At 40.5% G+C, this 21,824-nt stretch overlaps 2 protein-coding genes across 4 annotated transcripts in view; both read left to right on the forward strand.

The window, feature by feature from the left end:
- Positions 1 to 727: 727 nt before the first annotated feature.
- txndc17 (thioredoxin domain containing 17) lies at positions 728 to 3,437 on the forward strand. Its single transcript, XM_026299419.1, has 4 exons — positions 728 to 983; positions 1,204 to 1,285; positions 1,970 to 2,045; positions 2,276 to 3,437. Exons 1-4 carry the CDS (start codon positions 839 to 841, stop codon positions 2,342 to 2,344), a joined length of 372 nt encoding a protein of 123 aa, XP_026155204.1. The 5' UTR covers positions 728 to 838; the 3' UTR covers positions 2,345 to 3,437.
- A 140-nt stretch (positions 3,438 to 3,577) lies between these two features.
- nxn (nucleoredoxin) overlaps positions 3,578 to 21,824 on the forward strand; it is a 49,954-nt gene continuing 31,707 nt past the window's right edge. The window contains exon 1 of one of the 3 annotated variants that reach the window (XM_026299136.1): positions 3,578 to 3,692. Coding sequence is in view for 2 of the 3 variants with exons in the window: in XM_026299135.2 (XP_026154920.1) it covers positions 3,904 to 4,212 (309 nt within the window). In the remaining variant the exon portion in view is untranslated. The other 2 variants (XM_026299135.2, XM_026299134.1) reach the window with 2 other exon arrangements.

Here is a 21,824-nt window from a genome sequence, read left to right on the forward strand (position 1 = left end):
GTAGCTAAACTTATCTCTAAATGAGCTGGCATTTGTATTTTCCAGCTCATTAAAGAATTCGATATAGTTTATATAACTCTAATATATAAATGTATATAAAAATATACTCTGCCCATAACGAGACATTTGAAACTTTGGTTTAATTAAATTTCTAAGTCACCAGATTTTTGGAGATACTATTCAATCGACAGAAAAGGTGTGAAAAATAGTATTCTGAAAGTAGAACAAAAATATTAGCTGTTGGACAAATGTGCTGCAGCAGTGTAAGGATTCATGTTTTCCTCTGTAATGTAAAGTCGGATAGGAAGTGGGCAAAAATATAGGTTACAACATATTCAAGTTGAGTAGGTACAAGTACCTTCATTTGTACTTACAGAGTGCCTAAGTAAATGTACTTACTTGTAGTCCACCACTGAATATAATAGATGTTATATGTTACGTATTTGAACATTATTCATACATGGGGGCTGCCAACCTAGGTCCCCCAGAACTACTGCGCTGATTGTTTTCCAACAATTTCTGCCCTCAGTGCTTCTGATTGCCTGAACACACCTGATCCAGGTAATCGGCAGCGGGTGGTGCAGGCATAGTCGAAAACAAACAGGTCGGTGTCCCTGGAGGATCGAGATTGGCCTCCCCTGTTGAAATATATGACTGACAAAGATTTTAAAACGCTGACTAACCTTACCACACTGTCACTTTAAGAACCTTTAAACAGACCGGAAGTGGCACTGTCAAGTTTTAAGTATTAGAACCAGATCCAGTGTGGTGAGCTGACAGTCTTCAGGTCCTCAAAGCCCTGTTCTTAGTGCAATTTCATATGTACCCGGTCTAAACGATGGCCCATCACGAGGAAGTAAATGTGCGTGGCTATGATGAATTCTCTCGGGCTGTGTCTGAGAGAAAAGGAAAGGATATTTTTGCCTATTTCTCTGGTGATAAAGACGCGCAAGGAAAGAGCTGGTGTCCAGACTGTGTGAAAGGTAACAGACATTTTATTCTACCACATATGGTGCTATATATAGCTAATAGTTAGATATTTGTTCACTTGTATTAGACGTGATTGAAATATTTGGTCGTGTCTACCTGTAGAAACGGCTTTTTTTTATTGATGTGGTGTTGCATTCAAGGATGTTTTATTTATTTGATTGGTAGTGCACTTTCGTTCAAGTCTGTGTAACAGCTTCCCATCTTCCCTTTCAGCCGAGCCAGTTGTAAGAGGAGAGCTGAGTCATCTTCCTGAGGGCTCTGTCTTCATCTACTGTCAAGTTGGAGAAAGAGACTAGTCAGTATTTTACTTTTCAAACATCTTACAGCGGCGGTTCATCATGCCCAGACGCTGACCAATGATGAATCAGTCATTTATAATGTATAACCAGTATTGGCAGCCACTGGTTATCAGGTCTAAGTGTAATGAATTGTGTAGGTTAGACTACGATCAACAGGCAAATACCCAATAAACTGATTTTCTCTCAATGGGAAATGTATATATAAGTAAATGGTTGTATTTGTGAAGTCACTTATCAGACTGATGATAACTACATTATGCGATCATCAAAATTAAAATTTTGTGTTGCTCTAAACCAAGCTAATAACCAAAACAGTTGAAAAATACATTCTAATCTTTTGTATTTACACATAGGCATCATATTGCATCAAACTGCATAACACAGAGCGTGCAGCTGTAAATATTAGATTTCTACACAAACTTAGTCTTTGGTGCATGTACAAGATGAATAGGAGCCAAGAGAGAATGAAGAACTTCAGTAGTTGAGTTTCTTATTCTTTAAGAATAAATGGGAGATTTTGTTTGTACACAGAATAAAAGTAGTTTTTTTTTTCCATTTTATATGAAATCTTTCTCAGATGCAGTATCATTTACCTGTAGGAACCTAAAAATCTTCCTTTCCAGCCCTGTTCTTTTATTGCACTTAATCAGCTGCCTAATAATGTCTTTTTCATGTTCCAGTTGGAAGAATCCAAATAATGAATTCAAGAAGACACTGAAGTTGAGTGCAGTTCCCACCCTCCTAAGATATGGCACAGTAAGAATAAATACAGCTGGACTTACCTTTTTTTTCCTCAACATGAAATAGCTAAAATCTAATATTTTACAGAATTTTTTTTTTAGAAATTAGTTAATAAGAAGCCAAATTCTTGAATGGTAACCTTCAGGTCTGTGTAATATTTAGCAAAAGAAAACTTAAGCTTTTAATATTGGAGCAATTGAGGTGGGTTATTTCTCTGTGATACAGCCAACATCTCTTTGTTTCAGCCTCAGAAGCTGGTGGAGGAGGAGTGCTTCAAAGCAGAGCTGGTGAAGATGATGTTCACTGAAGACTGAGTCGGTCTGTGCTGCTCACGTCACCTATAAAGCATTCAAGGTTTCTCAACTGTTATGGAAAATTAATGACCATTCACAAAATGCATCTCCCACTGTAATTTGGTACAAACCAACTACTTGTGTACGTTTACAACCAAAATAATGAGCATTTCATAGACAGCTGTTTCTGTACTGGAATATATGCAAGGTGGAATTCATATGTATTTTTTTGGTCGTGCTTTTTGTGCAATCACTTGACCCTGAATTGTAATTTGAGGTTGAGGTTACTCTACAATACTACATGCTTAATATCATATTTTATTATGGCACTTTTTGGATGTGATTTTTGCCTTACAGTAGGACTATGTTGACACTAGATTTTGAACATTTACGCCAGAAGAAAATGTTAATTGTAATGTGTTGTACGATGTCCCTGTTGAATACCACCAGCTGAAAGTCTAACAAGACATTTCTCATGGCAAAGTTTTTATTTTATCATTTCTGTTCTGGGAGAGGAACAACCAGATTTTTGTACTACATGCACCTTGGAAATAGGACGTATTATCATCAGCAAAATGTACTTGAAGTACGACAGAGAGTACTCATTCTGCAGTAAAATGTGCCCTGTGATATCATATACCTTATTAGATCATTAACATGAATGCATCAGCATGTAAGGAGCATTTTACTGTTGTAGCTGCTTGAGGTTCTCGAGAGTTCTTCACTGGGTCACCAGAAAAATCTGACAAGATTGCCGGATGATTGATGGGACAGGAAAAAAACAAAAGTGCTTATATTCGAATCTGTTTTCAGTTTTCCCGACTTTTCTCAAATTGAATTGAGAAAACTTTGTAAAAATCTGTTTGCACAACATCTACATCCACCACTGGGAAGTAAAACTTGTGCCAGAAATCCCTGCTGTTCTAAAACATTTACAGACGCCTGGGTAGTTACCTCTTGTGAACTCTAGGTGGCAGCACGTCCCCAGGAAAACAGTGGGCCCCACCAGCCTTATCATTCGTAATTTGCTGAATTTCCCGTAGAGTTGTCTTACAGATCTTATTACTTGAACAAATCCCATGCTTTTAATAAAATATGTCATTTTGTGGTCAAATCTGCGAGTGCGCGTTTTTTAAATACGAACATATGACACAGTTTGGGTGAGATAAATCAGCCTGTGGTAACTCGGATATTAAGTGAGTCGCATGGACTATTTTTAACTCACCCAACATGTGCACAGTATGCCGATGGGCTCTTTGTAGCTACGATAAGCAGATGTCATGAAAAGGAGCGCAACCGCTGTTGCAGTCAGGGCCATTTAAGCGGAGCGCATTCCTGCACAGCGCTTCACACCGGAGGACGAGCCGCGGTGAGACACTCGCATAACGTTACACACACACACACACACACACACACACACACACACCGCGACGCCTCGCAGGGGCTGGGAGCTCACCTAAAACCCCAAAACGGAGGTGGAGGAAGTGCAGGGTGTCGCCCGAACACGGCGCTTACATGCACAGCAGCCTCGGCTGAGGGGTAACACACTGCGTGTCGTGGAGGACTGACCGTACGCAGCGATGTCGGACTTTCTGGTGAGTCTGCTCGGGGAGCGGCTCGTCAACAGCGAGAAAGCCGAGGTGGACGTGCAGTCGCTGGGCGCCAAGCTCTCGCTGGTCGGGCTGTTTTTCGGATGCAGCCTGAACGCCCCGTGCAAGCAGTTCAATGGCAGCCTATGCGAGTTTTACAGCAGGTTCAAAAAGACGTCTGAACATAAGGACAAACTGGAAATCGTCTTCGTCTCGTCTGATCAGGACCAGAAACACTGGCAAGACTTTTTGCAGGAGATGCCATGGCCTGCGTTACCGTTCAAAGACAGACACAAAAAGGTAAGATGGGATGGGGTGGGGTGGGGTGGAGGGGCAAATCAGTGCCTGCTCTTTGAGGAGCTTTTCTGTGTTTAGTGGACTGGAAACCACATGAAAAGCCTCTTCAGGCCATGACATCTTCTTCCTTCAGTGCACAGGTGTCTATGGTTTAATCAGTCCGGATATCTGTCCCCCCCCCCCCACGTCTTCATCCACTTTTTTTGTAGTCACATCCCACATCCTCAAGTCTGATTGTAATTCTCCTATCATCTTAAAACAGTCTGTCCTTTGGAACCAAGTCAAACTAGTTATTGATAGCACACCCAGAGCTCTATGCAATATGACACTCACATGTAATAGTGGTTAAAACACTGTGAGTCCATTTTCACTGGCATGTAAGCTGGAAAGTAAATATATAACTGAAATATCAGTTTGCATGGTGAAAAGCATTAGAGATGTAATGAGAAGTTGTTTTTTTTTTTTTTTTTTTTTTTAAATCATATTTCAACATCTTGATAGTAACACTTTGGAGCCAGTATTCTCTGGCTTCGTTTTATCAAGATAAATCTTAAATAGGGAGGGCTACACATTCCTAAGTTACTAACCAGAGTGGACACAGAATGAAACACTTTATTTCGCTTTTGTCTTTCCACATACCACAGGCTGAGCGTTTTGTTCAAGTAACAGATTTAGACACAGAATATTTCAGATGACTATCACATAGAAGTATTAGAATATATACTGCAACTACCACGTTATCCACACTGCTATGTGTCTATCCTGTCCAGAAAAGGCCTTTTATTTTGCCATCATCTCATCTGTAGCGTTCCCTGATATTCTAAGGGTGTCAACACTGCAGTGGTTGGAGGATTTCTAGTTCATTGACATTGATTGCTCACCACAGTTATGTTTGTCTGTGTGAATTGCGAGGCAGTTTGGATTTATTTTGAAAATGCAGTCTAAATTGCCTTTCAGTAGATATAACAATTATATATATATATTTTTTTTGAAAATGTTTTATTAAATTTCTCACCTTTCATAAATTGGATTGTAATCCATTATTCTAATTAATGAGATTTTAGATAACTTTAATTATTTAAGATTAATACTGTCAGTTACTTTTGTTTATTGCTAAAACTGCCACACAATAAATTACTCTTCTTCTTTAGGACAAATAAAAGTATTGTGGTAGAAGTTTCCTTTACCCAGCTACCAGTGATATTTGCAGCCAACTAAACATTTGTCTTTTGAAATGATAGAAAGAAAGGCTGTGTGTGTGTGTGTGTGTGTGTGTGTGTGTGTGTGTGTGTGTGTGTGTGTGTGTGTGTGTGTGTGTGTGTGTGTGTGTGTACTGTGATGAGCTATATTTGCATATAGTACATGTCATGCACATGTGTAAATGCAGATTTTTGAAGGACAATTGCTGCCATAAAATGGGTAAAGAGGATTGTGACCCTCTGCTGCCTAAGATTAGGTTTTATATTTTTGAAAAATTAAAGAACAGTGTACAGCAAACCAAAATAAGTAAAGTAAAATAAGTAATTAGTATATAAAACTTAAAATGTTTAATACCCTATGTGTTGTCTGTATTTAATCACACCATCAGTTAAACCCTGGCTGCTTTTTGCGTAGCTGATGTGTGACTGGAGTCAATTCCTCGTCTTTTAAATTCTTTCAGATTGGCAATGATGATTTCCGTTACACTTTATAATGAAGTCCAGGCATGAATAAAGGCTCGGGGATGACAGGGGAGTGGGGGTTGTCTTGTTGTTGTCTGGGGTGGAGCATGTCCATCGCCTTGGTGCAGTGGTGTTGTCTTCTAACGGCATGTGGAAAATATCTGTAGTATCCACAGAACCACTGCTGTCATTTTGTGGGCTGTCGCTGCATCTCAGCCTTATGAGAAACAAGCGACACAGTTGTGGATCTGTGTTCTGCACAGGCCTGCAGTTTTGGTCCAGTTTGGGCTTCATCCAACCTTCTGCTTATCTGATTGGCTGTTATAACACAACAGAGCAAATTTATGTGTCAGTCAACAGCACTGGTATAGTAACAGTGGTTCTTAAATGTGACACTTGCTCTTGTGATTAATGCATGTTGACATTTAAATTATTACAACATTACAGCTGAGTGTGCTGGGGCTTGTGTATTCATTCACACTGCAACCGTTCTCCTGTCCAAAAGGCTTGTGCTTTGTCTCTGGAAGACTGGATATAAAATGTTATACAGATACTTAGGTAGTCGATGCCCTTTTCCGTCTGTATATTGTTGGATTAATTCATTGCTATTGTGTGGGGGATTTATGTATGTTGGTGTAACAGAGGGTGGTCAACTCAGAACAAATTGTAATCTCTCTGGTTTTAATTAGATGTGGTGAATTCAACTTTGAGAATTATATTCTGCAGGTGGTAAATTTGGACGATGTACAGTCTGGTTTGGCTGGGGATGTTGACCCAGTGGAGGACTCTGTTGATGTTGTGGGTCTGCGGAGTCCCTCACCCCTCCTCACTGGATTTTTTTTTTTTTGACTAGCCCATCTCCTCATTAGATTTTTTTTTTTTTTTTTTTTTTTTTTTAAGAGCTTCACCGCCCACCTACTGTACCTCCTCTTCTGCTTCCTCTGCTCCCCCTTCCCCCTGTCCTGTAATGACTTGGCTTTCTATCTCCCACTGGAGGTTATACTGTCCTCCTTTTCACTCAGGGGTTATCCCGACCTTCCCGTTCCAGGAAATGTTTCTTTAATCAAGCAGGAATAATCATTGTGAATAAATACAGAGAAGAAAGAAAAGGCCAGTGTTGTTAATTTAAAGTCCAGACCTATCTTTATTTAATCTGTGCTTGAATAAAGGTGAAAACTGTCATGTATTTCTCTTGCTTTGTAACCAACATGTAGTAGAGTCCAGTGTTGTTTGCCAGGTATTTTGTTGTATTATTGATGTTCCACATGGGTCCACTGTTAAAAGGTTTATGTTTTTATTTTAATGTCTGGAAAAGTCTTTTTTTTTTTTTTTTTTTTGTCTCTTCTATTCTCAAGAGGTCAGAACATTTTTACAGTGCACTTTATAGTGTGAGTGGGACTTTGAAATCACTGGTTCTCGGTGAGTGGACGTCTGCTTGTTGTCCAGGGACGGCCAGCTGCTTGGCTGTCTAGGCATGCTGGCGCTGCCATAAATGGACCTGTGTAGCAGGACTGAGAGAGTTCCATGCAAATCAAATAAAGCCTTGGCTAACGCAATGTGGAAACCCAACTTTACCAAAGGGCGGGAGAACAAGCTGAGATGCTGCTGAAGTTGTTCACAAAAGTGGGTGGTGGGGCGGGGGGTTAAGTGAGAGAAAGGCCTCTTGTTTGAGTGGATGGCGGTTCTCTCTCTCTAGCTGGCCCCCAGAGGCAGGACCCCCCGATCACTCGCCTCATTGCCAGAGTGCAAGAGGCTTCAGAGAGGGGCTAAGGATGCCTTTCATCAATATGTCACTGACCTGCTGAAAAGTGCAGTGCACCCTGCGCATCATGCACTTCAGCCTCTCGTGCCCCGTGACAGTTGAATCGGCCCGAAAAGGGCCTGAAAATGTTTTATCTGCAGGTGGTAATTCTCTGCTCTTGATCTGTCAGTGATGCCTTCGGGTTTGGTTGGCCTGTGTCCTTAGATGTCATCGTCTTTGTAGTGTTCAGTCGCACAGTGTGGCCTAAAAACGTCAACAGACTGACATTTTTGAGGTTTCTGTGATGTGGAATATTTGCGATTGAGAGCTGTAGAGTTAATTGTAGGATTTGGGGAGGATGTATTCCTCACCAGTTTCTGCTCATCCTGTCTGTGCTGCAGCTCGTGGCAACAAATGCAATCCACAATATCAGCAGATGTCAGACTTAGCTCTTTAGGATCGAAACAAACTGTATCTGTCAGCTTTAACTTAGTGTAGTCTAAGTGAAACTAAACCTGGAAAGTGACTCTCGTCGAATAAAGATTACGTACGCGGAGGTTGACTTCAAATAAAAAAAGTAATGCCCATACAAACTGAACAAATACAAGAAACTTTTAACCTGTGTCTTTTTCTTTTAGATTCCCAACTCTAAAGAAAGTACAGTGGATTGAATTAGACACCTATTATGAAGTTGGCTGTAAGCAAGCTAATCCATAATTTATCTTGGCAGACTGAATGACCAGTAAAGTCCTAAAACAACAGTTAAAGTTAAAGTAGAATAACCAAGTTGTTGTTTTTGCTGCACTTAGATATCCCTCATTCACACATTCACGTTCGTATTTTTTTTTTTAAGATTTATTCTTGACCAAAACATTCATGGTGCTATGTGACAACAATAAGAGGTTTTTTTTTTTTTTTTTTTTTTTAATTTTTAATTTTTTACTCCCCCTAGGTTTAGTCAAAGGAAAGCAGTGTGTTGGAGTAATGCCTCCAACTAGATAATAATATCGCTTAAATATTATGACTTCATAATACACAGAAAAACTGTATGGAGCTTCAGACATTCATTCACTGTGGATTTAATTAGGATGTGCAAGTCTGAACTCTGTGCCTCAGATTGTTTGGGTTTAGTTTCTTAGTTTTGTCTTTAGCTGATTAGATGCCTGCAACCCTAACCATATCTGCAAAGTGTGTCAACAGTCTGAGCGCTAGTGGTGACTATGGATCACTTAAGCAAAAGGATGTGATTTCCTTTTAATGAACTGTTGATTTGATATATAAATGGATGTCTTATAATTTTTTATAATTACTATCTATACATTCCAGGTTGCACCTTTTGGGTTTTGTGACCTTGTAGAAACTGTTTGACTGCAGCACTTTAGTGACTCCATTGTCCTGCAGCTGTGAGGCCTTGTTGCTGTGTGCCATGTTTGACAAGAGCTTATGTAAAGAATGTGTGCAGACACCTGCCCCAGCGGAGCCGTTCAGGGCCAGAGGGCATGGAAACAGTGTGTGTTTGTGAGGGCTCATCGTACTTGGCATTGCCAACTGTTACATCTCACACCACCAAGCTTGTGTTACTGTCTTCTTTCATTCCCCATTGTGTCCTCTTTACTGCGAGATGTGTAACACCATGAGAGGTGACAATAGAGATCTCGTCTGAGGTGAAGTTCAGGGGCTTAAGTTACCCAAGTGAGAGTTTAGGAAACAGTCCCACTGTGTGTCTCATAAAACCCATTCCCTCTTACAACTCGATCTGTTTTCACTTCCGTTATCTACCGACAGCACACAATAGCTGTAAGGCTGTGACCTCTGTCTGCAGTCCACAACCCACTGAAATGATACTGTGGGATTGACTTTTTCCCCTCTTTGTCCTCGTTTTCTCCAGCTGGACTGCTCCTGGACTCTGTGTGGTTTTCAGTCAGGACTTTCCAAAGCGGAGTGACGTTAAAGATAATAGACATGGCTAATGTGTTGACTGCAGTGTCTGCAGTAGCTCTCAATGAGAACAACAGATGATTCATCTGCTTGCGTTGCCCAAAACTAGGCCAATTGTCACATACTTACCAGTCAGATCGTCCAAACCAGTGCAGCATAAAACTCAGCATCAACTCTCAATTTTAATTTTGGATTCTACAAGACAAGAAATAAGTAGGCGGCTGTTATTTCAATTCAGAATTTTACCATCATCTGCTGTTACTGCTGTATATGGCTTAGTTCCCCCCTTTTCTCTGAGAACATTTCATGGACTGGTTGTTGTGCCTGGACCCTCCCCCAGTCAATACTCCGGTCTCTAATTGCCCCACACTGCAGCTCAGCAGCCCTTTCCAGCATAATAGCATAGCTGCCCCAGGGGCATCCTGCCATCCAGAGCTGTCTTTCGTCCTTTGCTTTTGTTATCTCTCCTAGATTGAATGTTGGCTCTTTGTGATTGCCCAGTTTTCCCCTCATAATCACCTCTGATCACATTTCTTAAGCAAAATGGAAATGACACAATGATAAATACGTGCCTTGGACTGTCTACATTCACAGTAGTTTTCATTCTTATCACTGACATTCGATGAAACCTGTATCCTTCAGGATATCTGCTGTATCAATGAGTGGCAGTGTTGATTTGATGTAAATTTATTCATAGTATGAAAATTTCTACCATGACAAGTTTCCCCTCGGACGATAACCCTTTCCGTTCCATGTGACCGCCCTCCCTGCTCCCAGGATGGAAGCACTTTTGTGTATCTGCAAGCTGTAAACCCCCCCCCCCCAACTGTAGTGTTTTCATCCAAGTGTAAGTGCTCCTGCAGCTCCTGCTCCTGTCGAAAAGAAACCCGCCGTACAAAGAGACCCACTGTCTCAGCATGTAGCATGGCACTCTGGCACCAGCCCTGCTGTCTTGCCTGGAGTCTAGCTGTTGCATGTGGCGAGGGGATTTTTATCTACCAACTGACATGCCCTGTGACAAAGTGAGGAAAGAGGTAGCTTTATCAGAGCGCGAAGCTGTTCTCGGCTTTGTAAGTGGAAAGCTTGTGGAGTAGCTGAACTAATTAAGAAAAACAGAATTAGGATTGGAAAACATCCACAGATTTGAGTTTACATCTAAACTGTATCATTACCCATAGTAAAAGTGTTGAAGGGTTGGCTATAGTTATGGATTAAGAGTTGATGTATTTGTATTAAGCAGTATTTAAAATAACTGAACGTAATGTATAAACAGTTTGATAAAGGGTTAGTATGGTTTGATTGAAGTCATAGACTAATACTTTAATTATCCAGCCTGTGCCTATTCAAACGGTATGGAAAAATGAGTAGTAGCCTATTTTATGTGGTGTTACTGGAGTGTTAGACTATCTGGCGTATGATTGTAACCTGATAGGGAACTAGCATTATGTCAGGCAAAAAAAAGGCCAGGAACCAGTGGTGTGAATTAACTGCTGTGTGATGTGAAGATAGGGTCAGTAGTTTTGTCTGTGGGTGTGGGTGTGTGGAGACTGAGAGGGGAAAGAAATGAAATTGTCATCACCACCTCAAGCCAATAATGGATGGAGAAAATACTCCCCTTTTGCTGGGCTTTGTGGGCCTCCTGGCCCACATGATCCACATCATACACTCCACATCTTGTAGGAATTTAGGAAGATATAGTATAAGATGCTAAGCCTGTACAGTGTAACTTGTCTGTCAGTGTGATCTTACTGTGGAATTTTATTATTTTGTGGATCAGTTTGTGGCGTGATTTCATTTTTCCATAGCTGCCCATTTAACATGTGTGTAAAGAAGATCATCTGGCTTTCAGATGAATTTTTTTTTTTTTTTTCAACGGATACAATAGCGTTATTGATCTTATCCAAATTGCCACAAGAAAACAAATCGACAACAAAATAAATCTTCCAAAAATCTCCAAATGTTTGTCTTTTTTTAATAAAACTTTGGCAGAACTGGACAATATTTTGAATATGCCATATCCCAAGCGTGGCATCCAGCAAACCAGTGAGCATGTGTGTACACCTGCCAATCCTGGTAACAGACAGACTGAAGATGTTCCCAGAGGAAACTGAACAATATTCAAATCCACAAATGGCACTTTGCCACCATCTTTTAGACAGTGGAAAGAAGGGGGGGGGGGTCATTGTTGACCTCACATTATTCAGATTAGTTGGTTCTAACTGATGCTTGATCCTGAGTTTGGTCCTAGAGAGGTGCTACATTTACAGTGCTCTGTAATCCTATAGAGGATAATAAGGCAGCTGAGGATATGTCATATGTGTAATAAGGTCAGATGCCACTGCAGACAGTTTAGCAGAGGAATACTTTTCCATAACAGTCAATCAGCTCTTTGTCTGTTTTCATAGGGTAGCATGGCACCGTAGCAAGTTAAGAGTTTTACTAGTTAGAAAAAGAATAAAGAATCGTTAAGTAAGCATTTTTAAGGGTACTTCTTGTCAGAGCTTGGCAACTCAGCAAGACAGGAATTATGTGGTTTTTTTTAAAGTTGCCACCATGCGTTGAGAAAAACTGAGGGGAGTCTGGTTGAACCAGATCTCACCTGTTAGTTTGCTCATTATTTCTGTAATAACTAGGAAGGAACTTGGAATCATTTCCATGTGGACCCAGCTCCTGCTCCTCCAGGAGACTGTGCGCTAAAATACATACTTGAATTTGGATCATTTAATATATTTCTATTCTGAATATTAATCTCAACATTCAAAAATCATCTACAGCATGTTCACCAAGTTTACTGCGCCTGTGTTATCTGACACCACTGCACCAATACACTACCCACATAATTGCACATCATATCTACTTGGACAAATGGATATGTTGATATTCCCAGTTGGTATCCGTCATAGCATGCATGTGCACGCCCAGGTCACATGGTTGTTTTTTTTTTTTTTTTGTTTTGTTTTTTTTTTTAAGAATATATTTGCGAGGTGTTGCTCAAGGTCACTGGTGGGCAAGCTAATCAGGTACAAATAATCGTGCTGCCATGTTGCCCATAAATTGATTCATGATGTGCTATCAGTAACATTACATTAACAAGCTAGGCTTATTTTTCAGCTGTAAAATACTTATTAAATTGGAGTTTAATGATTTGTAGAATGTCCTACCTGTTTTAGCCAGTTACTGGATAGACCTATTTGTCATTTTAATCTAGGCCATTTTTTTTTTTTTCTTTTGGACTGCACTTGATGATTTTATTCAATGTTAATGTAAAATGGTAAGAAAATGCTCAGATTGCTGTGTAATTATCCTTAGATTTTCTAGTTCTGCAGACAGTGACTTCAGCTGTAACGTTTCCAGCATCTGAGGAAAAAATGGCTCTCACTGCAAATGCACACACTGATAGTTAAACATGCATTAATTTTTTTTCCTTCCATTCATTAAGCACACAGTTACATATTAATGCATCCAGGAGACTATGAGCAACACTGACATTTATTCATTGTGTTTCTGGCTGTGTTACTAAATACTCGTCCAGTATTCTCTCTACTTTAAGCTGTGTTTTGTTCCGCTGAGGAAAATCTCTATCCCTTTAGCTGCTGTATTTTCACCAGCCTGTTGCTAACTTTGTCTGTGCATTGTTTGGTGCTTGGCAGATAGCATAGTGTGCGTCTTTTGGGAGTTTTTCGCTTTTTGTTTTGGCTAAAAACATCTGCCTGCTGCTGTTGGTAACAACCCTGATGACAGGAGTAAGAGTGAAACAGTAATAATAATTAAGTTATGGATAAGAGAAATGCAGTGAAGCTCTGCAGAGCTGGTGGATAATTCCTTGTGAGTTCATCGTTTCAACCACTGGAAACATGAAATATTGATTTGTGCAGGTTTAAATGCATACTGGTTTTTAAAATTATCATTGTTGGTACATGTCTGCTTGCCGCCAGGAGCCTGAGAACCAATGAAAAACAGTCTTGAGGCTGTGCAATAAAATCAGCTCTAGACATAACATGCCTTTTTATAGCAGTTGTACAGAATGTATTAAATGTTGAAGTCTTGTTGGTTCACTTCAGGTGCAGGCAAAGTAAACAAGCCCAGAACCTGACCTTGGTACAGAGAAACATAGATTCTGTATAATGTACAGCAGCAACAGGCCAGACGATGGTAGCCCATAGGAAGTTCCAGCAACGTTTCTAGCTGCAAACAGGGGAAAAGAATTTTGAGAAAATACTTATGAAGGTTGCAGTAACGCTATCCATGACTAGAAGCAAGGTTGTTGTGGGAAGTGGTGTTTTTCTGAGCACACCACAAGAAATGGCCTTTGATTCACACTGGAAGTGGGTCCTGGAGTCTTTTCTGTCTTCCTCTGTACATTTCATCAGCTCTCACATCCCATTTTGAAGTTGCCTATGGCACATCTTTGTTCAATAAAACCCTCCCCCAACACATTAATTCCTCTCATATTCCAGCTCATGTAGTTTCACTAAGAGAAGTGCCAGTCACAAGAAAAAAAAAAACCCACACAAATCATCTGACACTTGTAGTGGGTAAGTGAGTGGACCCCCTGCTGAGGCAGTGCTCTGGCTCAGCTTTGCCTCTGTGTTGGGGACTAATCGCTGTTTTGATTAGTCTTTTTTATACCCAGTCTGTTTGCACGGAAAACCGATCCCACGGCTGTGTTCGTTGAAAGGGTTTATCAGCTTAAGCCTGTTGTAAGGAGCACAAGAGGTCTCTTTTTTTTTTTTTTTTTTTTTCTCACTGAGGGACGAGAACAACCCCTCGGACACAAGTGACCAGGCAATTAGAGACGCCGGGTTCCTCAAAGACAGATTACTGGTACGCAGTTGTGGCCGGCTTCTTTCTTGTCCTGCGTGTTGTTCCCTCAGTGTTGTGACACATGATGTGATTGAGGCTGTTTCCTCAAAAGGCGGTGGAGGAGAAGATAACTGAACCGCTGTCACTCGGCTTTGGATGCAACATCAAATTGTAGACATCAATGGTGTAAATTGTTTTCCTTGTGGAGTGATGGAAGTGCTGAGGCTTACATCCTTTTCTATTAGTAGCCACAGATTCAAAAGTCATATGGTATAATTTTGTCTTTTTTAACTAGCTGCACATAATCCTACATACAGTACAGTTGCCACGTGACATATATTACATTATATAAAGGTTACATGTGCGGAAGCCTTCATTTTTGATGTGTCCTATATGAAACAAAAGAAGATGACATTAAGTGTGTGTCCAATCCCAGTCTGACTGGTGAGTCTTACGGTGTTAGAAATCAGTTACCTGGTTTTCACTGATATATAATGGTTTTATACCATGAGATGACATACCAAATGTTTACATTAATAATGCTTCCTGTTTGGATTTTGGAGGCAGGGAACTCAGAGAGGAAGACTGCAGTGCAAACATTACTTGATTTGTGAGATATGCATTCCCTTCTCATCTGATTATTCTAGACATATACAGTTTTTTTTTGAGCGGTTTTCTAGTTATCCTAAATATAAGGACCATAGGCTTGTGTCTTTTCTGGTTTCTCTCATGGAAATGAATGTGCAGAAAGCATGCACGCTTAAAGTTACACCATTCCTGCTGATGTGTCTTGAAGCCCATAAGGTGTTAAGGAGACTGTACGAGTGTAGGCAGTGGGTAAACACACACACACACACACACACACACACACACACAGAATACATAACCCTCCCTCTGCACCATCGCTCACCAGTATGTCACTCACCACCTGCTCATTTGACAGCACTGCTGGTTTTCCTAGCAGCAGGTGTGCTCTTTAAGTCCAAAGGTAGCAGGTTCTGCTCCAACAGTCCTGGCCTGTGTTGTGGTCAGTGAGTCCCATGCTAAAGGTGGAATACAGACTACAGCAGGATCATTAAATATCTTTAGTGTGCTTGCATCAAAGAGGCGATTATTTGTGAGCATACAATCCCCCACAGTAACTTCCAAAGCTGATGAGCTGAAGCAGAAAAAAAAAAAAAAAGGCCAGATGAAGGCTTTATGTAAGGAATGTCAGTGTTTCTGCCAAGCACTATACCTATTCCCCTTCTCTCTTTTCATCTATCATATAATTATGGTGCGCAGTAAGAGCCAGAGGTATGTACTATGTTTTAAAAAGACTTAAAGGGACAGAATAAAACGAAAGATTGGAATTGTTGTTGCAAATGGAAATATGACAGTAGGTTCTTATAGTATGAGTGAAACCAGGCTCAAAGAGAAGGGTTAAGACCCGAATCAAAAGGCACCGTTTTGATCTGTGCTTTATTCTCAGAGTGCAAAGAGTAGCTCATTGTAGTCGAAACCCTTCCATGTGGAGTCGTTTCTCTACTGTCCTCAGGTTTTGCCATGTGGCTGAAGCCCTCTGAAACAAAGGCATCTTCAGCGCTTCCCCTCACCGCTTTCTTGCGCCAAGTGTTCACTGAGCAGTCGAGATGAATTGCAGATAAAAAAATTTTGTCCAGAAATACATCTAAAAAGGAGAAAAAAGAGACAGAAACGTTAGACAGAGCCTTCTGCAAGGCTGTCAAAATTCTCACAGGTGCTTGATAAAACTCTGCTTTTCCTCAGACTTTTTAAACTTTAGCAGCTCAAGGGGGGGTGTGAGGAATCCTTTTTTACTTTGCTGCTGTGGGAGAAAAAAATCAGTGTATGGACTTGCCAGTGGGGTGGAGATATGTTCATAATGTATTCTGTAATTATTCCTTCTAATTACTGGAATCGCAGTATAATTACAAAATATAAAGGCAGCATTTTACATCATTCAGGCTAACAGGCTATTACTGGTGGTATTCCTTTTTTTTGTGCAGCCTCTCCCATAAGGCAGAGCTGAGGGATTTGATGGTTTGAAGCAAGGAAAAAGGTATACTGCTTTTTTTAAAAAGGGAAATGTATGTTGATGGCACTTTTTTTTTTTTTTTTTTTTTTTCCAGGCCTCCTTTTAACAAGTTCGTTTATCCATTCTCAGAAATCGAAGGCAGAGCCAAGTTAAATACCTGGCATAGCCTCAAAGCTCAGAATAGTTCCGCAGAAAGCCCTGCAGTTTATGTTAGTCCACAGACAGAGTTAACACATTACACGTTGTTTGTTTTGATAAATGGGTGTACCACACATTGCCCTGGAATTCTGGGTAATAATACATTGGGGTTTCTTGAGTTTTGTGGCATCAGAGTAATGTCATGAATCTTAGGTTGTCTGTTCTTTCTGATGCAGCAATAAAGTGAAATGAGCTGTGCTTATAAAACAAACTAAAGTCATTTTGAAATAGGAAAAAAATAGAAAAGTATCTGTAAAATCCCATAGATCTTGCAGGCATGTTCTGATGCCTGGTCTTCTATTTATTGTGCCTCAGATAAGTAGCTTTCTACACTTCAATATTTCTTGCTTTCCAGGCTCCTGTTGAGGGTGGACTTTTTTTCACCTGTCCTTTATCCATTCAGCTTCCCTTCCATTGTGAGACCATTGAATTATTCTGGCCTTGAAAACCAAACCTGCTGTCCTTGAATCATCTTTTAATTATGCTGCCTCGTTTTCCTCCTTGGCTATTTGTGTCATCCACAGAACAAATTGTGAGAATAGACTGGAGGCAATTCTGCGTCATTTTTCTTTCTTTTTTTTCTTTTTATTTTTTTTGTAGTCTGAACGACAGGAAGGAAATTGTACATTTTTAATGATCTGCAGCATATTTGATCTTCAGATTACAGTCACAGTCACAATGACTGTTATCTGAAATTCCTCAAGTGCTGTTTTTGATGTTCGTTTAGACTCAGCTTTGATATCCCCATGCTGTGAATGTGAAGGTAAATTCACATTCACAGCAGGTAAAGGTGAAGGTAAATTCTGTTGTGCTGCATTTATGCCATACAATCACATTTATTGATGCTACTTGTTATGCAAACACACAGATAACACTTTTTTTATCTAAATGATGGAAATGTGCTCCAGTCTTGGCCTGATTATATAGATGCCAGAGAAAAATATGCTGGTGGTTTTGTGGTGCAGGTTAGTACAGTTTGTGTACTTGGCACAAAGTTAACAGATTGAGAGACAAGAAACAAGAGCGAGGCTTCAGCTATTATCCCGGGTCTGCTTTTGTGTTTGCCTGTGGTGAAGTGTGAGCAGCTGTAGGAGGATGCCAGCATGAGGACTGAAATAATTACTGCAGTATGCTAGCTTAGTCAACACTGCTCCATTGCTTTTGTTTCCTCCAAGAATTCTTTTTAGTAAATGGAGCTTTAACTACCAACAGGGACCTGCCATTCTGGAAACTAAAAACGGTTAAAGTTTAATGGTCAGAGGCTGTGTCATCGTGTGAGAACAGACACAAGTAAGTGTGGACAGGACCACTCAGAAGATTTATTATCAACCTGAGGGTCTTGGACACACACACTTGTGTACCACACACTCTCTTTTTTTTTTTTTTTGTTTTTGACTAAACCACTGCAAAATGTTCTTTTCCCACCAACGCAACTGAGAGCAGGACAAATAAAATGGGTCAGGTTACCTTCTGTTTATGCCACGTGCAGCAGTGTGTGTGTTTTTCTTTCTTGATGATAATCCTTTGAAAGATTTTTATCTGGTATCTAGAATCTTTATTTCTTTTTCTTCATCATATATCTACAAATATATTTATGAATTAATAGGCAGCTACCAGGTTTTAGAGGAAAACTTCATGTCCACTTCACTTAATATTTGGCCAGTAGCCAAAATCTGGCACAAAATTGTTTGTTTTTGTGGGACCCCATTTGTCACAGTCCAAAGCTGATTGAGAAAATAATGTTTTCAAGGCTCACGTCTTTTATATTGCAACAACAGAAAGGGGTTCTCTTTTGTCACACATTTCTTGCCATACTCATCATATGTGGCTCAAACTCAAGGTCTTTTTGATAATTACATTTTCGGACACGGTTTTGCCTCTCAGCTATATCCTCCTGCCCAGCTCTTTCCCAGCAGTACTCTGTCATCTCCGCCTGCCAAACGCAGCCACTGAAAAATGGAAACACTCCAAAAGGCAATCACTCTGGTCAAAATGATGCTAAACAGACAGTTACTTAAATACTGCATCACTTCCATGATTGCTAAATGGTTTTATGCTCAACACATTTTTATATAAATTCTGTGTGTACATGGAGATGCTGAACACTGCTTGTAAGTGACGATCATTTCACTGTTTCCTGTTATTTATCAGTAAGGCCAGAGTTTCCAGTGTGTGCCGCTCTTCCTGCACACTTTCTCAGGCTCTAACAATAGCCCCTCATTGCTGGCCCCTTATAATCCGCTTTTACCAACCCTCTCCCCTAAACACCCCCTCCCACCCACCCAACCCACCAAAACCTCCCTCCATTGAGCAGGTAGCCTGCTGTGTTCTCAAAATCAACCATTAATTTTCAAGTTTGGAAAGCTGCTTATATGGAAGTTAAATTTTTTGACTTTATGAACTTGTATGTGAACACTAGAGGATGATAAATTATAGCTATAATCTCAGCATTTCTCAGCTGCACACCAGAACATGGGTGCCATTATGTGTGCACCTTAATTGGCAGATTCAATGGTGCCATAGCTCTGGTTACCTCCACTGTTATTTTGATGGTATGGTGGTACCTCAGCCCTCAAACTGCTCCGTGCTTGAACATTTAGATGACACTTCCAAGTGAAAATATATAAAGCCTCACTTTGCATGTCAATTTCAGGCAGTATACCAAAAGGCAAAAAAAAGACTCCAGAAGGCAAATTGCCTTCAGTCATTATGGACTCCCCTTTCAAACAATATCCCCTTCCTCACCATCATTCACAAGAGGGATCTGTTTTCCTTAAAGGTAAGGTGATGTTTTGTTTTAAATTTCTAATACAGTACTGTAATAATTAAAGTGTATATTTAAAACAAACAAATCTTTTTACATATGCTTTACTATAAAATACTATGAATAACAAGATAGTACCAATTAAATACGTTTATGTTGTTATGTTGTTTCACTTGAACTAATCAGCCTTCCAAGATGAATTGTGGTTGAGTGCCAAGGTACTACTGTATTTTTTTTTTTTTCCTTTTTTATTCGTGTCCATCAGTCACTTCTCTTTGAGCCAGTCACTGTAGTGTTAATCACTGTTGGCTGCATCTTAAAGTGCAGCCACAGAGACCCAAAGGCTGCTCAGAGAGAAACACATCAGGTTAAACATCTCAATATAGTTGAAGCCTCTTATTATATGGGGGGGGGTCTGTGAATCTTGTCTTTAGCTGTCCAAATAAGCAGATTTTGCCTCCAGTGGTAACACTCCCTTGTTGCTGTAGAGATTCAGCGTGATTAAAAATGCAATTATTCCCCCATTTATCCCTTTAAGCATTAAACAGCCTTTTTTCTTGAATGAAATGGTGAGTGATGGGTGGTAATTGCAGATCAAGGCTGGGCACTGAAGCAGCCAGCCTGTCTGTTCAGGGGGTGGGCTGGCTCTTGGTTTCAGGCTTTGGTGGCTGGCTGTCTTGGGCTGCCGATGTGCTTCTCGTGCTGGGAGCTAAAAACGACACTGTTTATGAAGTCCACCCCTGCTCAAGGCACCCCTGGCACTGTGCCCCTTTCCAACCGTGCAAGGCTTGCTCTTTTCATTTCAGTCATCACTGAGTGATTCCTGCCCTCTAGCCCAGGCTGCAGCAAGCATCGTTGTCATTCAGGTTGAGTGAAAGTTAGAGCTGGAAGGGAGACTGACAAATAGAGCATGCTGATACATGCGGAAGTGGGATTCATAGGATAGTATCAATTATTTGTCGTGCGGCAAGTGAAAGCTATTTAGGTTTCTCAGTTGTTGCATCAGTAGTTTCTGTCTGTGAATATCTGTGTTTGAATATAGTAGAGGAATACATACCCTGTTTTTCCTGAGTACTGGAGCGGCACCTCATCGGCTCCCCACAATGCTGCTCAATGTATGCAAAGCTGTCTCTTCACAGGGCTTGTTAAGCATCAGTACTGCACTCCTGCTCCAGAGATTTATTTCAGCATGGGCCATTATCATTGATAAAGTCCCTGCTCAACCGACTGCACACTCACTTTGTTATGTTAGTAACCCTTAAAGGAACCACATCTTTCCCACTTCTTTTTACAGCTAGACAACCCCAGTGTTCAGTCGGTCCATAAACTTAAGGACGTGGGACAACAAGGATGACACGTTAAAGTGCGCTGTTAGACAAGAAGTGATCCCTATGGCCCTAAATAGGGTAGCTTTTTGTTTGCTTTCACCAACCTCTTCAAAGTATCTTGTTCTGTCAGACAGACTCCTTTAGACTGAGTTATCAGTAGTACACTGAAACAGATCTCTTACTAGGAGCTTTATTTTCCACTGCTCTGTGCCTCATGGCCTAACATTGTTGCAGCAATTAAACACCTGTTTGGAATTAATCAAATAAACCTCCCAATGCCTTTTTCGTGTACATTAGGATTTCTCTGTAAGAGTGCCTTAAGGGCGTCCCAGTTAGGAAACTAGGCTGTGGCTTTAAACTGATCCATGTCTGTGACACTTTCTTTTCTGCAGTCTGATGGCTGTTCATGTTGGATATAACATAGCTAGAAACCCCAGCATCATTTTCCCACTTTTTTTGAGTGTACTGTGGGCTGTGGACAACGAGCTACAGCACATCTGAAGAACAGATGCAGCTGCAGAGAATAGATGCTCTTATAACAGATAAAACTGAGATTGCAGTTTGACTGACACAGGAAGTCACCATCCGGTGGCAGATCATTGTTGCTAAGGGATCAGACTGGTGGGTCTCTAATGGGCGAGTGCATGCTGAACAATCTTGGGCAATTATGTCACTTAATCATTAAGCTCTAAAGAAGGGAGGAACACAGCACTGTGAATTCATTACATGGTTGAAACAGGAGACGAGCTGTTGTTATAGACATAAGAAACAATTACCAGGGTGAAAGACGTGGAGTCATTACGAGGCAGGCGCTCGTGTTTGGTGCAGCAATTAGTGGTTTTTGTGGTTCTGTGGAAGAAAATCAATTATAAAAGCAGAATTGGATCATGTTCCTTTTTGTCTTCATATTCCACGGTAATTCCATGTAGTCCAGAATATTTTTTTTTTCTCTGTGTGTTTGTTTTTGTGGGATGATAATTGACTGAATCTCCTTGTGTAGACGGTAAGGTGATTCAGGGTGTTTGAGAGCTCATTAAAAATGGGAAAATGTTGGCATTATCAGATCTGCCATCTCAGTAGGAAGGAATGAGTTGGAGGCAAACAGAAAGTGTCTCATACAAAAGTCCATTCTGGGTTGAACTAGTCC

The sequence above is a fragment of the Mastacembelus armatus genome, chromosome 13 (assembly GCF_900324485.2).
Source record: "Mastacembelus armatus chromosome 13, fMasArm1.2, whole genome shotgun sequence".
NCBI lineage: Eukaryota > Metazoa > Chordata > Actinopteri > Synbranchiformes > Mastacembelidae > Mastacembelus > Mastacembelus armatus.